At 33.1% G+C, this 15,978-nt stretch overlaps 1 protein-coding gene across 1 annotated transcript in view; it reads right to left on the bottom strand.

Annotated features, from left to right (window-relative positions):
* Positions 1-8,320: 8,320 nt before the first annotated feature.
* The window catches only part of LOC145661656 (acyl-CoA Delta-9 desaturase-like), a 39,447-nt gene continuing 31,789 nt past the window's right edge, over positions 8,321-15,978 (bottom strand). The window contains exon 7 of the mRNA XM_081726980.1: positions 8,321-9,821. Within this exon, the coding sequence (XP_081583106.1) occupies positions 9,521-9,821 (301 nt within the window). The 3' untranslated portion in view covers positions 8,321-9,520. The remainder of the gene's footprint in view (positions 9,822-15,978) is intronic.

The following is a 15,978-nucleotide window of genomic DNA, read 5'->3' as shown; positions in this document are numbered from 1 at the left end:
CATTTAATAGAAGTTGTACTGTATATAAAATTCTCTTTTCATCAGTTATTCCTCCAATGCGTTCCATTAGTGTTGTCTACCTTCACTAAACTCTACCTTCAATCTGACGATAGTATATGATGTGACGTATTGCAACATGGTGCCCAAATGGATGAATCACAGTTTCTTTTCTATTCCTTGTCTCTCTGTATCTGATGAACTGATTGGCAAACTAGTTTTAGAGTTGTATGGCTATGTTTTCACTGTTTTCTGGGAAGTAATTAGTTACCCCACATCTGTTCTGGGGCTTCTTAGCTTCAACCAGAGTTTGATCTCTTTCACCTTTCCGGTAATTGTGATTCTTCCAATTTCAAGTATACCAGTGACCAACCTTTTATCTTAGCGAAACTCTAATTTTTCTGTCCATTCATATTAACAACCACTAATACTCTCAAATTGCTCAAATTTCCCATTTATCTGTTCCAGAAAATACGATTCATAACAAAAGCATATTTGATTAATCTTCCGTGTAGTGTACTCAACATTCTTCGTCCAGCCTCATCCATGTCTCTGACAAAGAGATCAGAGCACAATTATATTATCATTCAATCTATAAATTACCCGCTGGCTTTAACCGTTTGGAATATCTTCTCAATATACTCACTCCATTTCCGATATACCTTCCTTTCCTCTTTCTGAATTTTTGTTTTTTATAAGTAATATTCCTACATAATTTTTATTTTGTTTTATCTTCCATTACTTATTTACCATTTTTTAAAAATTCTATTACTTAATATTATTGTTAATCACTTCATAGTCATTTTTTGATACTGTTTTTTCTATATTATACAAAGTTTTCTCACATTTTCTATTCCTTTGTCCCCTGCATTTTTATCGAAACATCCGCCCTTCTCCTGTTATCTTTTCCGAATAAACTCAATCAATTTTCAGTCTGTCAACAATATATCACACGACTGGTTTTCAATAATGAATCCACCAGACGATTCGGAGATACTTTTTAGTTCTCTGGTTTTTCTTTGCATACTAATTCCATCCTTCTACTATTTGATGAGATATCTAGCGAAAGAATTTAATATATTTGTTTAGTACGAGTGACTATTTTCATTTTTTTTCTCTCTGATAACTAATTTATATATACTGGTTGCTGAAATAATAGGGACAACAGAGAAAGCCATCTTGTAGAATACCTTGAAAGAAGCAAAAAATGTTTATTAAACATAGGGCGGAAAATACGTCCTTCGAATGTTATAAGCTGTGAAAGCGACGGAAAATAAACTTTAAATCTCGAGAACTGTAACACTTATCATAATCGGATCAAGGAAGCACAGAAAAACTAAAATAAGTTTTATTTAAATATAAATGTTTCAGAATCCTGTGGTAAATGTGCAACGAATTGTATAGAGGAAATTAAGGTAGGTAGGGACAAATTTTAGTAATAGTTAAGCATAAATGGTAATGTTCAGGTGGATGCCAATTAAAATTCATTTCGTTTCTCTACTAATTACGAAAATGACTAATATAACTATTTTCTTTAATATAACAATTAATATGTATCATTATCAGGAATTGTGAAAATTACGTATACCTATTTTAACTTCAAAGAAAAAATTCTCATAATAAAGTGGAATCAAAAATTTCGATGTGAAAATATAAGTTGGTCACATTTTTAAGGATTTATTTACCACAACAATCACATTTGTATTGTTCAATTATCAGAAAATTGAAGTCAAATCTCTCATTTGATGAAGCTTGCTTTATCCCTTACATAATTCAGAAAGTCAGTTCTTTTTACTCCGCTCAAAGCTTTTTTAAAGAAAAGGAATCAACTAAAATTAAAATTATTATCTTGCAGATACAAAACAATGGTGGATTAAGAAAAAGTTTCGATGTTGGAACCAAGAGAAAGTTCAATCTTCCGTGTTCCTGGGACGTATATTTCCTTATTTCTCCTTAAAACCTTCAAAGAATTTACTTTTAAATGTTTACAAAATAAAATTTTTAACTCTGTAAAATATCCATCCATCCATCCATCAGAATCCATCTGATTATTTTATGTTTAGTTGAGAAATCCATTTTTGTTCACCGATTTAAGACTGATACATGAAAAATAGGGACTCAATTCGCTTCGACTCTAGCTATTAGATGTTCTTTCATTTCACAACATTGTTTCATGTGCACGATACTACGTGAAGTAAAGATAATTTAGGATACAAGTAGATATTGGTATAATCTCAATTTGGTGAAATAACATCAATTGAATTTTCACACAAAATACCCATTTGCTTTCATTATATGAGATTCCTAAAAGCTTTTAATGAATTATACACCATTGACGAATACCTTGAACCTAATAATGAATGAGCTAAACAAAGAAAGCCTCATTAAAACATGGGTCATTAAAACAGTGTTTGAAATTAGGATCACGGGTTATAGGAAATGTACCAATAAACTATCCATAAGAAAAAAATGTTTAGAAAAGTACATTTGTTTAACATTGCATCTAAATTAGAGTAAATGTGTATTTAAAAAAAAAATAAGTAAGAAAAATAAATAGAACTCCCTTGTATGCAATATTAAACAAATACATTCGCAACTGTGTACATTCAGTTCAACGTTTGAGAATAACAAAATGTATGACTAAAGAGTCTTGCACTAATCACTACTTGAAAATTTCGGACCGCGCTTTTCTTCATAAGCTACTTCAAATAGTTGTCCATTTTTGAGCTGTTGTAGAATATTTTCAGAAAATAAACTGAGGAAATATTTTGCAATGCTTTACTTTCATATGGAAGGAGATGGTTTCATATGGTTTCTAGGAATGTAACATAAAACATATATTCAGTATTCAATTATTAGATAGGTGCGAATGAAATATTCGCTTTGATGTCTAGTGAAAAACTCACCACAACAACACAACACAGAAATGAACGGAGTTCGTGGGTCATAACGCCATAAACTCAATATACGTCCAACAAACCGGATGGGATACACAGGCAATGAGGAGTCAGAGCGTTGTTGAATAGTGTCATACGAAAATGCATCACGAAGAACACATAGTGGTGACTGATTTTTCTTTACGAATTCAAACTGGGACATTTTGCACAGCAAACCACAAAAAACATTAACTTGGGCCAGAAATGACGAATGAGTGCAACATTCACAGTTGAGTTTTAAAATTTCGTTCCGGTGACACAGCATTGAAAAATGAGTCATCTTGGCACTGATCAGCTTCATGTTCGGATGAACTCCTCAGGAACACTTAGCAAGCGAACCATCAGAGAATTGCTCATGTGATTGCAGAGGAGTTATATATATACACCAACCACTGCTGTTCAGCAGCTCCTTACAATCGGTAAGCTGAAAAGTTTGGACTATTAGGACCCATATGAATTGCGACCAACAAGAATCGCCGACTGAAGTTGTGTGGTTCTCTAAATGTAAGGAATAACTTGGAAGATTTTCTGCATTGAATTGTTACTTAAGCTAATGATAATAATAATAATAATAATAATAATAATAATAATAATAATAATAATAATAATAATAATAATAATAATAATAATAATAATAATAATAATAATAATAAATGGATCTGATCAAGTTCAGGACGGTTTCCTATACCATCTCTCCACTCACAGAATGTGATGTTGCTGGTATGGTGATTTATAGGGAAAATGATCCGTCATGTTTTTCTCTGAACCATACAATCCTCAACTCCATGAAATGAACCTCAAACTTGTCCACAAGTATTAAGGAATGATCATCGGGCAACAGACCTTATTTGATAGTGCAACTTGTGGCTGAGGACTTTTTTGTATAACAGACTCCAGACTTCTTTCGCTACGGAATCCAATCGTTGGTTGAGGGATGGCAAAAGTGTGTGTTTGAAGATGGGGATTATTTTGACTGAGGATTATTTTGATTAACAAAATACTATAGTTTTCGTGTTTTTTTTTTTTTTTTTCAGTTGATGCAACTGGAGAGGACATTCCATTTGCACTGACCTAATATAAATGTTTTTCTTTTGCTATAAACATTAAAGCACTAAATATGTTTCATAAACCGCATAAGACTTAGGGAGTTAGGAAGTCGTCTGGAAAATCGAACTTCCATTTTTAAGAGCCTATCTCCATGACATAACTGTAGCTACTCCATAAACTTTCGTTAAAATAACAACTCTAGGAATTAGTAAGAAATAAGTAAAAAAAAGGCTAATACTCACAAAAAAAAAAAGAAAAAAAGCAGAGTTTTCTTCTACATGTAAGAAGCGCTTTCGGAAGAGCCTTCTTCCATCTTCAGCTCACTTAAAATCAAAGAGGATTTAAAAACATGAAGGAGAATGTTGAAAGCTTAAAAAAAAAAAAAAAAAAAAAAAAAAAAAGTTAACAGGATTAAGAAATGTAAAACGCAAATCTTCTGTCAGAAATTAAACACATGCGAATAGGCACTCGCTATCATTGTTCCCTATTGTTGACTGTTTTCTTTTCTTGCTTTCCAGATGGCGAAAATATGTAGTAAAAACATTACTCGAAATCATGTTTAATTCTCTTTATCTAAATTAAGTATAGATTTCTCTTTATGGATCTAATATGATTCTTTGATTTTTCGTTCCGTTGCTATTTTCACTTTCTCTATTTTACTTTCTCTATTTTTCTATTTCTAAACATCAATCTGCTATGTTAATGTTATAATCTTTAAGATGTGTTACTAGACCAGATAACTGTTGTACAAATGTGTTCAGTTGTTCTAGTGCAAATATTCCTTTTTGTTTGACCTTTATCATATTCGTGTATACAGGATATCCCTAAAGTAATAGTGAAAAATGAAACCACAGATTCCTGGAACCAAAACAAGAGAAAAGTTTATATGACATATAGTCCGGAAATGGATAATGGCGGAGCTATACAGCTTCGAATGTGGGGGGAGGAACTTCACACCTGCTAGTGGAATAATGATAGGAGCTAGGAAGGGGATTCAGAAAGACATAAAAATCATATCGGCTTGACATGTTAAAAGCGTGTTACATAAATGTGCCAGAGATTCTCCATACGTCATTTAGGGATTTACCGAACGTCTGTACGGCAGGAGCAATGAAACGGTGCAATAAAGATGGACACCATACAGAAAAAATTAAGTTATACATGACACGATTGCACTCACATCTACAATGGGAGTTAAAGCAAAGATCACTTAGCATAGTTGCATAATCTCAGGGACAATGGAAAGTGGTATACCAGATAGAAACTTGCAACTTGCAGAGAAAGGGTAGAAATCAGAACAAGCGTAACTAGTCGTGTCATATAATGAAATAACAGGCAGAATCCACAACGACATACTGTATTTGTAACGTAGTATTTTACACAAAATAGCACCAGAAACTACTAGGTCATACGTGCTAACAATAAATATAGCTACAGATGATGTTCAAAGTGCTGTCCTACCATATCTATGCAGACGTACTAATCGTGAGTTTCGAATGCACTCCTCCACTCCCGGTGTGTTGCGTAACTGTTTACACGCATCTTCAATGTGGTTTCGTAAATCGGCAAGTCCCATCTCCTAAGTGTGAAGTTCCTTTCCTTTCACATTCGAAGCTCTCTAGCTCCGCCCCTGTCAACTTTCAGACTATATATCATATAATTTTTTTTTCCTTGTTTTGGTTCCAGGAATCTATGGTTTCATTTTTCACCATTACTTTTGGGACATCCTGCATATATATATATAAAACAATATTTTAGTGTATTATTATTATTATTATTATTATTATTATTATTATTATTATTATTATTATTATTATTATTATTATTATTATTATTATTATTATTATTATTATTATTATATAATCCCACTGCCAAATCATGGAAACGCCAATCAACTCAGAAATCTCAAGTCCGATGATGTTTTAGGTAAGGAGTCTTAAGGTCCTACTGTTTTTTTCTTTTTATCTATCTTTCCTTTCCTTATTATTTTCTTTTAATTAATGGGAAATAAATTGACTATCTTATATTTGTGGCCCTGCATTCCATCTTATTACCCATTTTTCCGTGACTCAAGGATACAATATAAACTGTTGTTCACCTTTCTTTACATATCTATTCATGGAAATGATGAATCATACACTTAATTCTTTGAAGTTTATCACGACATGCCCAATTATTAGAAACAGAAATATTTATAGTTTAAATGACACGTTTACATAAATAGCATACATTTTGGTTGGACTTTTCTATGCTTGCATCTCACATACTGAATCAGAGGAAAAGGGCTGTATTTATGTTTTCTAAGGAATTAATATTGAATGCCAAAAGAAACACAAATGTGTCTTGGTAGGATTTCTCGCTCCGCCTGTACATGAACTGAACTAACTTGTAAATAGTGCGTAGAAAAGTGTTTAACTAGTCTGAGGTAAATTGTGAAAACATAATTGATAATAAAAGAGGTAATCATCGAATCTGCAAATAAAGGAAGTTCCCTAAGAAGTCAACCTCCAGGTGGTAGGGAGAGGGCAACATGTTTGCCTTAAGACCTATCATGGCAAATGACTAATTGGGTCAATATTTGTTAACAACGACAGCTACTATTTTAATGATTATCATTTTCTTCTTACCAAAGCTTGTATGAATACAGCTTTCATTAAACGTTAAAACCAGAGAGGCCAACTGACGGGCTTTGAGCCTATAAAAATATTTTGTGGGACATAATTCTTTATTTAAAATTGAGCATTTCTTTCACATATACCAAAAAAAAAAAAAAAATCTATACTGTTTTTCAGAGACTAAGTCCAAAGAATGTCCTAGGACCTTACAAATTCCCTTTGAGTCTCATTCATTTCCTCTACATTTTTACGAGAGACAAATTGAACAATTATTGAGAGACGAATTGAATGCTTATTGTAATTTCGTTGTAGATCGAAAAATATATGCCATACAAAGAATACAACAATTTTAAGTCACAAAATTGATACTAACTAACTAACTCTATGGCCTATAGAACCCGGAGGTTCAATACCGCGTTCACGAAAGCTATCCACTGACTTCTGTCCTTATCCAACAGTTTCTACTTTGTATTCCTATTTCTGCGAGATCCATCTTAATATTGTCTTCCCATCTCCGCCTAGGTCTTCCTTTCCGATTGGATTTCCGGTTAAAACTTTGATAGTGTTCCTATTTTATTCCATTCTGGCTATATGACTTGCCCACCTTAGCCTCCTAGACTTAATGACCAAAAAATGTTTGGTAAACAGTATAAATTATGTAGTTTCTCGTTATGAAATTTCCGTCATTCCCCATTCCCGTTCCTCTTGAGTCCGAATATTTGTCTTAGAATGTTGTTCTTAAATGCTTTGTCTACATTCTTCTCTCGGAGTAAGCGTCAATGTTTCGCAATCATACAGTATAACAGGTATGATTGTCGTTTTATATATTTTAAGCTTGAAATTCCTCGACAGAAGTCGCGACGACAAAAGATTTTGAACTGAATAATGACACCAATTCCTTGCTTTTAGTGTCTGTTGGATCCACTATAAGCATACATAAGAAAAATGTTCTTCTGTCTGTGGTATGACTCAGACGTTGAAATTCAGTAAGTCATTGTATATTGCTTTGCTAGAATTATTTATTACATATTCACATAACTATGGCTGCATTTAATCAAACGCTGTTGTGAAGGAGTAATGTACAATTGCGATATGCCATATTCTTCTACTATCAAAACCAGAAATCTGTTGTGTTTGATACTAGGTTCGATGCTACGACATTGTTTGATCGTCGAGACATACCCAAAGCAGGACAATATTTCATGACTGATGTAAACTATGATTATCTGCCTTGCCAAGGACTTCTACTTTCATGAGGCGTTGCCAGGGTATGTAATTCGTTACGGAGGTGCTACTAATAATTTTCTTTTCATCTTCTATACATTCTCGAAATGGGAGGTAAATCCCATGTTTATTTTTAATGTCTGCTTGTGTAATGTATTCTAAACTTGCCAGATTGCTGGCATAATTAACAATTGTGGCTTTGTGAATTACTGATTTCGTCATTAAACGTCACATGATATATTGATTAAAAACAAAAATTGACTTCCTTTCAGATAAATGTTCAGTAGAAGAAACTTTCGGAAACCTAATTAGCTTTATTTGAATATATCGATAATTATCATTTTTTTAACTATCGTAGACTTATTATAATAAGTAATTGCAATAGGGGAGAAATTAAAGTATGCGTATTTGTACAAGGAAGTGAACAAAGATTGGATAAGAAAGGTATCAGATGAAGGATCTATTAATATAAATAATAAGAGAGAAATATTCATTTTCTGTTTATTTACAAAATATATTTTGCTATTACCGAACAAGTTATAATTAACTTATGAGTAATTATAGAATTTTGAATGTGGAACACTCACAAATTAATTAAACAATATGACGTTTAAACTTACAAATACCGTATATACAAAGAAATAATACTTTCTTCTCGTCTCTATTTCACTGTTGATTTATCTTCAGTTCATTCTCCTACATAACTGGAATTTCAACATGTGTTCTTTCAATTCAAACACTTTTAATTAATGTTTATGGATATTTCAAGTAATAAATAATAATTTTGTAATACATATTTTCTTATGCGTTCACTTTAGTATCATAGTTCATGAGTTCTTCACAAATTCTACAATTAATCATCTATTTATGAACTGAATAAAAGTAACAGGAACATAAGGAGGAATAGTTATTTAAGGCATCTCATGATGGTAATCTAAATGAACGTCTAAGAAGTTAAATATTAAAAAGTTCTTAGAATAAACTAAGCACCAAATTTAATGTTACAAGGAATGGACATTGTTCTTTTCGTGTAATGAATAAATGGACAAACACTCTTGTTCCCAGAATGTAAATTGCACAATAAGTAACAAATCCATTTTTTAACCTCTTGAAGAAAGAAATCTTATTTTAATTTGTAACATATAAGATAAAATGTAAGACATAGTTCAAACATTCATCGAGTACTCGTAATTACACCAAAAATTGTTATAATTGGCAAGGTTCTTTTGGTTACTAAATCTTCAAAAATACAGATACAGATCAGAAGGAATTATGAGGACGAATGGTTGAAAAGTACCCCATTTCTAAAAATATCAAGTTCTTATAAAATAGGAGAAGAATCGTTTCAAAATATTTCTGTCAACATGAAGGCTATTACCTTCATATACAATGAAATTACAAAGATGAATGTTTGACATTTTACATGTATGATTGCAAAGAATTTATAAATCAAAACACAAATAATGAAAACATATTTTACTTATCTCTCATATTATATTTATCATTATCAATAAATTATTGATCAACGTCTGAAGAATACCACATATTTCCTCAATCATAAATAACAAAAACAAATTACAACTTTCACTCCCGCATTTAAAACCGTAATAGTTCACACACATCCAACTGTTGACCCATTGGTAATATCACTAAAAGTAGAACCACAGACTTAAGTTGAGCGATTTGGATAGAGTTAAAAATTCATTCTCTTTTAATATTTGCATGTCCATTGGAAACTTCTTGATCCAACTTTGAGAATTCCTCATAGGTTCCATCTCCTACTCTATTCACCATGTGCTTAACTATGTCAGGTGACACACTTTTACAATCATATGCTAAACCAAGCCATGCACAAAAATCAATGAATGCTGCAGTAAAATTGGTGCCGTACTTGCCAAATTCGTCTGTCTTGTAGTCCATGGGAAATGCGTGATGATAGTTGTGCCATCCTTCACCAAGAGCAATTATGGAAACAAACTTGTTTTGCCTAGGTTCGATGAATCTTTTATAGAAAGAGAAGATGAAAAATGTAATTAGATAGTAATTACGGAATTAGATAAATCACATTACAAAGATTTTCTTACTAGAAATATCAAGTTCTCGATTCGATTCTGAGTGTTCGTTGATATTCTAATTTTTACTGTATGTCACATGTAGATTTGTTATACCAACAAATCAAGAAATTCTATTACATTTACCTAATTAGAAGTGAATTTCGAGAAATTTTCATCATAACACCATACAACTAAGTGCGTTTCATCTACATTGAATTGATAGGCTGGTACTCAAAATATTTGCACCCTAATTATATATCCATAATACTACAACCATAATACTGTAGTAGTGATTCGAATTACTTTTAAATGAAACCGTGGAGGTTAGCTCAGGACACCGGTGCATGAAAGGTTCCCAATTTACTTCAAGTTTCTTCTTTCTATTAAAAGTCAGAATATTCTTTATGTGGAGTCATGTATAGATTGTTAATGAACTGTATTAAGAAGCTATTAGAGATTCCTCACACCAAAATAAGAAAAAAAATTATATGGACCTGTGGGCGAAAGTGCACGCTTATACCTGTAAAAGTTGTAGTTGAAATAATATGTAGCAGCATGCAATTTTCCGAACACGAGGAACTATGGAACAGACTGTATCTAACACTTTGAACTCCTTACAGTAATCTAGAACAAAGTTAAATAATAACGGCGACAATACATCTCCTTGTTTCAAGTCATTCTCAACGTGAAAGCTCGTGAACAATAATGTCTTTACTCGGACTTTACTTTCTGATTCATCTAAGCATATCTTTTTAATGGAACTAGCTTTTTCGGTATTCTGAATTCTGTAAGAATGCTGTACAATGTTTCTCTCCAAACTGCATCGTAAGTCTTTACCGGGATGTTTTATTCTTATTTCTTTTCAAGTATTAGTCGAATGGTAAATATCTGGTCGATAGTTGATTGATTTCACTAAATCTGCACTGATAATCTCCAATAATTTCATCAGCGTATGGAGTCAATCTTGCTAATAGAATGTTTAAGAGGGTTTATAGGATGTTGACAGAAGAAAAATGCCTCGATAATTATTACAATCAGTTTTGTTGCTTTCCTTGTGAATTGGAACATTGATTGATACTTTCCGCTCTTGTGGCAATTTCTCCTTGTTCCAGATAAGGAGAATGAGTTTGTGTATCTTGTTCCACAATTTTCCTTCTCCAGCTAAAATTAAGTCGGTCAGAATTTCGTCTACATCCGGAGATTTGTGTTTCTTCATTTTTTTTAAAAAAAATAGCGATTTCTATTTCTGTTTTGTTAGGCCCTGGAGCATGGGCGGCGATTAGGGGGGCAAAGGGGGCAGTTGCCCCCGTACTTTTTTGAAGTAACCAATTAATGTATATAGTTTCATTTGGAAATGTAACGATTTTGTATGTGTTACTGATTAATAGGAAAAAATGCTGCCATATAATATTTGCTGTTGCGTGAATACGTATTGGTTGTCTTCCCGTGGAGTAAAGAAAGCTACAGTAATTGCGTTTTAATCGCCACAGAAAATAACCCCAAAAAATAACCTATTGGAGCACAATTTCAGCATACTTTCATTTCTTCTTGCAAGGGCTCGATATGTTAGTGAGCCGCTTTGAAGCTAATCGAAAGAACATTATGCAAAAAAGTAGGGCCTATTTCACAAGTTATTCTTTAATTGCACAAAAATTGACATTCCTAAAATGTCTTTTCTTCTTTCTAAAATAAGGAATATCGATTAAAAAGAGCGTGATAAGAAACAACTTCTACCTTTTCCATTGTTTTGTAGTGTAATATACGAGTGAAGTGTTGTGTTTAAGGATGTACGAGTGTATATACAGTGAAACCTGTCAACTTGGCCACCTCTCTAAGTTGGCCACCTGCTTATCTTGGCCTAGTTCGTCTTGAACCTGCATTTTCCCATAAGACATTCGTTACTTACTACTCTATAAGTTGGCCACCTGCCTATCTTGGAAGTTGGCCACACTGAAGCAATGTTTACCCTATGATGATAATGATAAATTTACCTGCGTATCTTGGCCACGAAAAATACAGTTTTCTTATTTTTCTTACCTCTTTCGAATTCCCATATGAGAGGCATATGTTCTGTATTTGTGACTGGACACAAAGTAGCATAGATTTGCACGATTTGTTCTTGGAGGTCAATGGCCAGAACACTACCCTCATAAAAGGGTGGTGAAGGAAGATGTGAATAAGAAAAAGCACGTACAGGAATTCAGGAAATGGTTGTAAGTGTTTGTTTATCCTGTCTGTTTTGGTAAAACCATTAGCTGTATCGGCTCCTTTCATCAGTGGGAAGCTTTAGTAATTCCGGAAAATTCTCAAGGTTAAAGCTCAGTTGTCATTTATTGGCACCTGACTGCATGTCAAAAGGTAGCGGAGGTTTTGAGATATGAATTCCCTCAAGATTTTCTCGAAACATCTTTTGCTCCGAGGGAAACACTTTTAGCTCATTAACAAGAGGTAGTTAACTACAATATTAGAATGTGTATATCTGCCAAAAAGAATAAAGCAAATATGTCTAGAATGAACCATCATTCAGTAACAACTAAAAAGAAGTCATATAAATTGCATATGAATTTCTCAATTTATAACTTAGCTTTTCTTGTTTTCAATCTGAATAACTCAGTGTGCTATAATATCAATTTCAATAAACTGCGTACATACACTTCTATTTCATGGATGTTTGTGTTATTGTGTTTTCAATCCGAATAATCTAATGTACCAGACTAGTTTTCAGGAAGAGAAAGGTATGCATATATAATAAACATACTATCAAGAGCGCCGATCCAAGGGGGACCGAGGGGGCCCCCCAAAGCTCATGTGGCCCCTATTTTATTTATGAGTATACAATATTTGGTATAATTTGAGTGCAGTTTGTCTTAAAATCTTCATATATATACGTTCTGCATCTGAATGCCCCCCTTCCCCAAATTTACAGAGAAATCGGCGCTCTCGCATACTATAGTAATATTTTCTAGTACTTATATTGTTATGATTACTCTATACACATTATTTATAAGTAGCTGTCGTGGTACTGCTTATTAAAATTTTACAATTAAGTAATACTAGAAATCCTATTCTAAAAATACACAAATGACACTTATTTTCTGTAAGTTGGCCACCTGTCTAAGTTGGCCACTTTTCGATGGAACCGATAGTGGCCAACATAGACAGGTTTCACTGTACAATAAAATTTAGTAAATTGAACATAATTCTAGGTTTTAAGTTTATTTTGTATAACTGAAGTGTGGATTGATTCTAAGTATTGTTGTGTTTTGATGTGTTCCAAGGAAGTGAAAACTGCACCTAATGGCAACGAACATATTTCAAGAAGTTGCAAAAGCAAATATTTCTTTATATGTCGTAGCATATGCTTGTAGTATTTACTGCCTTTCATTTTCTAAGAGTAATAACATACATTTAATAGCATGTGTGGAATTAAATATTAAGTTTTTCATTAATCCTCAGTTTCAATATAACTTTTGCAACATAAGCATCATTATTCATTACTATGATTAATATTATCCTTTCTATTTATTTGTTTTGCAAATTTATTAAATAATCTGATCACACAATTTTCCAGACAGAATTTTAAGATGTTCATGAGCAAGGAATCAAATCTCTTCTTACACTTTCGTTGTTTAAGAATACAAAGGGCTAGTATCTACTTGCGTTGTTCTTCTCAATTTACTTAATAAACTATGATATACGATATACGGTATTTTAACTGAAAATATAGTATCCTATTAGTTATACAACCTTTCGTCAAACAAAATGTTAGAAACAACCAGGAAACTAACATTTATATACAAATATTCAGATCATGTTTTGCCCCCTCACTTTTAACGTCCAACCGCCGCCACTGCCCTGGAGTATACGGTTATGCTGTATGCATTTCACTTTATCCACGAACATTAGTTTTTGGCAGCGTGTTAAGCAAATCGTCAAAGAAGTGTGTCAATCTATTCAAGATGCTGTCTGTATAAGTGATAATTGTTCCGTCGGCTTTCTTTGATATATAAGCACGAGGTTGAGCCTTTCTTAAATTCGTTGATTCTCTTATAGATATCCCGAATATTTTTGTTTTTATTATTATCTTCAAGTTAATTAATTTCAGCTTTTAAAAACTCGAGTTTCTTTGTTCTAAAAGTTTTCCGCTAGATCACAACGAAATTTTGTGTAGTTATTTCGTTCAGATTTTGTAGCCAACACTATTTTGCCTGTTTTCTCTTCTCTGCTAGTTTACTGCATTCCTGGTCGAATTAGGTTTGTTGGTACGTATTTCCGCATGCTCCAATTTTTTGTTACCTCTAATTTCAAATTTTAATGTTATCTCTAATTTCAAGTCAAGTTTTCTGGACAGTAATGCACTTCAAACCTTCTAAAGCCGAGAATCTGTTCGACACTTCAATTTGATATTGCCCTCTCACCAAAGTAAAATTTCCGGACTTGACTGCTCCATTTCCTTCCCATCTAACTTCCTGACATGCTACTAGGTCTATCCTTTATTTCTATAACTCACTCGTTACGGATTTTAACGCGCCTGTCCTATAGATACTTCTAATATTCCATTTTCCAAGTCTCATGTTTACTTTGCTGAGTTCGTGCCAAGTTAGCAGTCCCAATCCGAGGATTCTGCGAATGTATCTGAACAAGCACTTTTTTACAGGATGAAGTTATTAGCCTCATACCAAACCTCCAAGTTGGAGGACTACCCCTTGTCGTCTGTCCGCGACTGCTTATTCAGTATATTCGCAGTTAACCTCTATTTTTCAATTTTTCAACCTTTTGGCATTGAACAAAGATATATACAGTCATATCTATAACATTTTAAACACCTATGTATGACTGCACAATTTCCAGCGGTGAGGAATGATTCTAGCTGTAATAGGAGAATCTCCGTATGAGAAGCTCCCAGAAATTTGTTTGGTCGCGAATTATCGGAATCTAAAGATTTTGAACACTTGACAAGTCTAATGAAAAACCACTACATCTCAAAAATAAATGTGCAGATTAAATGTTACCAGTTTCACTTATTTAAGTAAAAGCAGCATCAAAACATTTCGGTATTCGTAGTCGAACTTATGGAACGGGCTTCAGTCTGTATTGCTTCAAAGTGAACTTGAGAGACTAACTGAGTTTTGGAGATGCATATGAGGCGTACGAAAACAACTTCTGATGCAAGAAAATTGAAACTTTCTAGTACGGATTAATGTTATACTTGTAATGGAGAAGACAGACATATAGTTGAAAACTTTTATTCACCCAACGCGCAGGGCAATTTAGTGAAATCACTCATATATCGCTCTACAACTTCACTCGCTAAGAGTGCATCACCAAAGAAATATAAAGCAGATAGAATTAACAGATGAAGTAAGTATAATTTATCACATTCGAAAAGTATTTGTCCAGCGGAAGGAAAATTTGTTTTGTCTGTTCAGGTAAAACCAATTTTCCTCTCGTATACAAATAAGGATTCGCTGACATGTCACACATGGAAGAGTCTTTACTTGAATTCATAAAATCTAAAGTTTTAGGGTCAGAACTACCGCCTTCTGTGTTGCAAGCTCAACACTTAAAAGAGTTTGGAAATTTGATACTTTGTCTTTAAACAATAAAAATAATTATTTTGTAGGGAAGGAAGATTCGGTACAAAAATTTTATACCTCTTATCCAGAACAACAGATGGATCTATTCAGCTTCCTGGTATTATGGATGCGAATTACGCTCTACACGTTCGCAGGCAAGTACTTTAGCTTCAAATGAGACGAAACTTTGCAAAGCTTTCAAATAGAAGAATCTTGATCACCCACAAATACTTTGCGGAAGAAATTTACTCGGATTAGGTCGAGGAAGAATAGATCATCCCAATGGGGGATAGAAGTGGACAGGGACAGGGGAGAGAACATACCGCCAATGTTGATGAAGCTTACAGAAGTCAAAGTTATAGTGTGGAAGAGAAAGTGGAAGAATTTTAACTTTTTTTTTTTTTTTTTTTTTTGTAGAAACTAAAAATCTTGGAAATGGAGATTGAACAACTGAAAATGGGAAAACGTTTGTGGAAGATATTGAACAATAACTAAGCTGTAAAAAAAAACTATTGTTCTTAATGCCAGT

This window comes from Thermobia domestica, chromosome 10 (genome assembly GCF_964235325.1).
Source record: "Thermobia domestica chromosome 10, izTheDome1.hap1.1, whole genome shotgun sequence".
NCBI classification, from domain to species: Eukaryota; Metazoa; Arthropoda; class Insecta; order Zygentoma; family Lepismatidae; genus Thermobia; species Thermobia domestica.
Note: the sequence above shows the minus strand (reverse complement) of the source record. Positions and strands in the feature narration are given on the sequence as shown.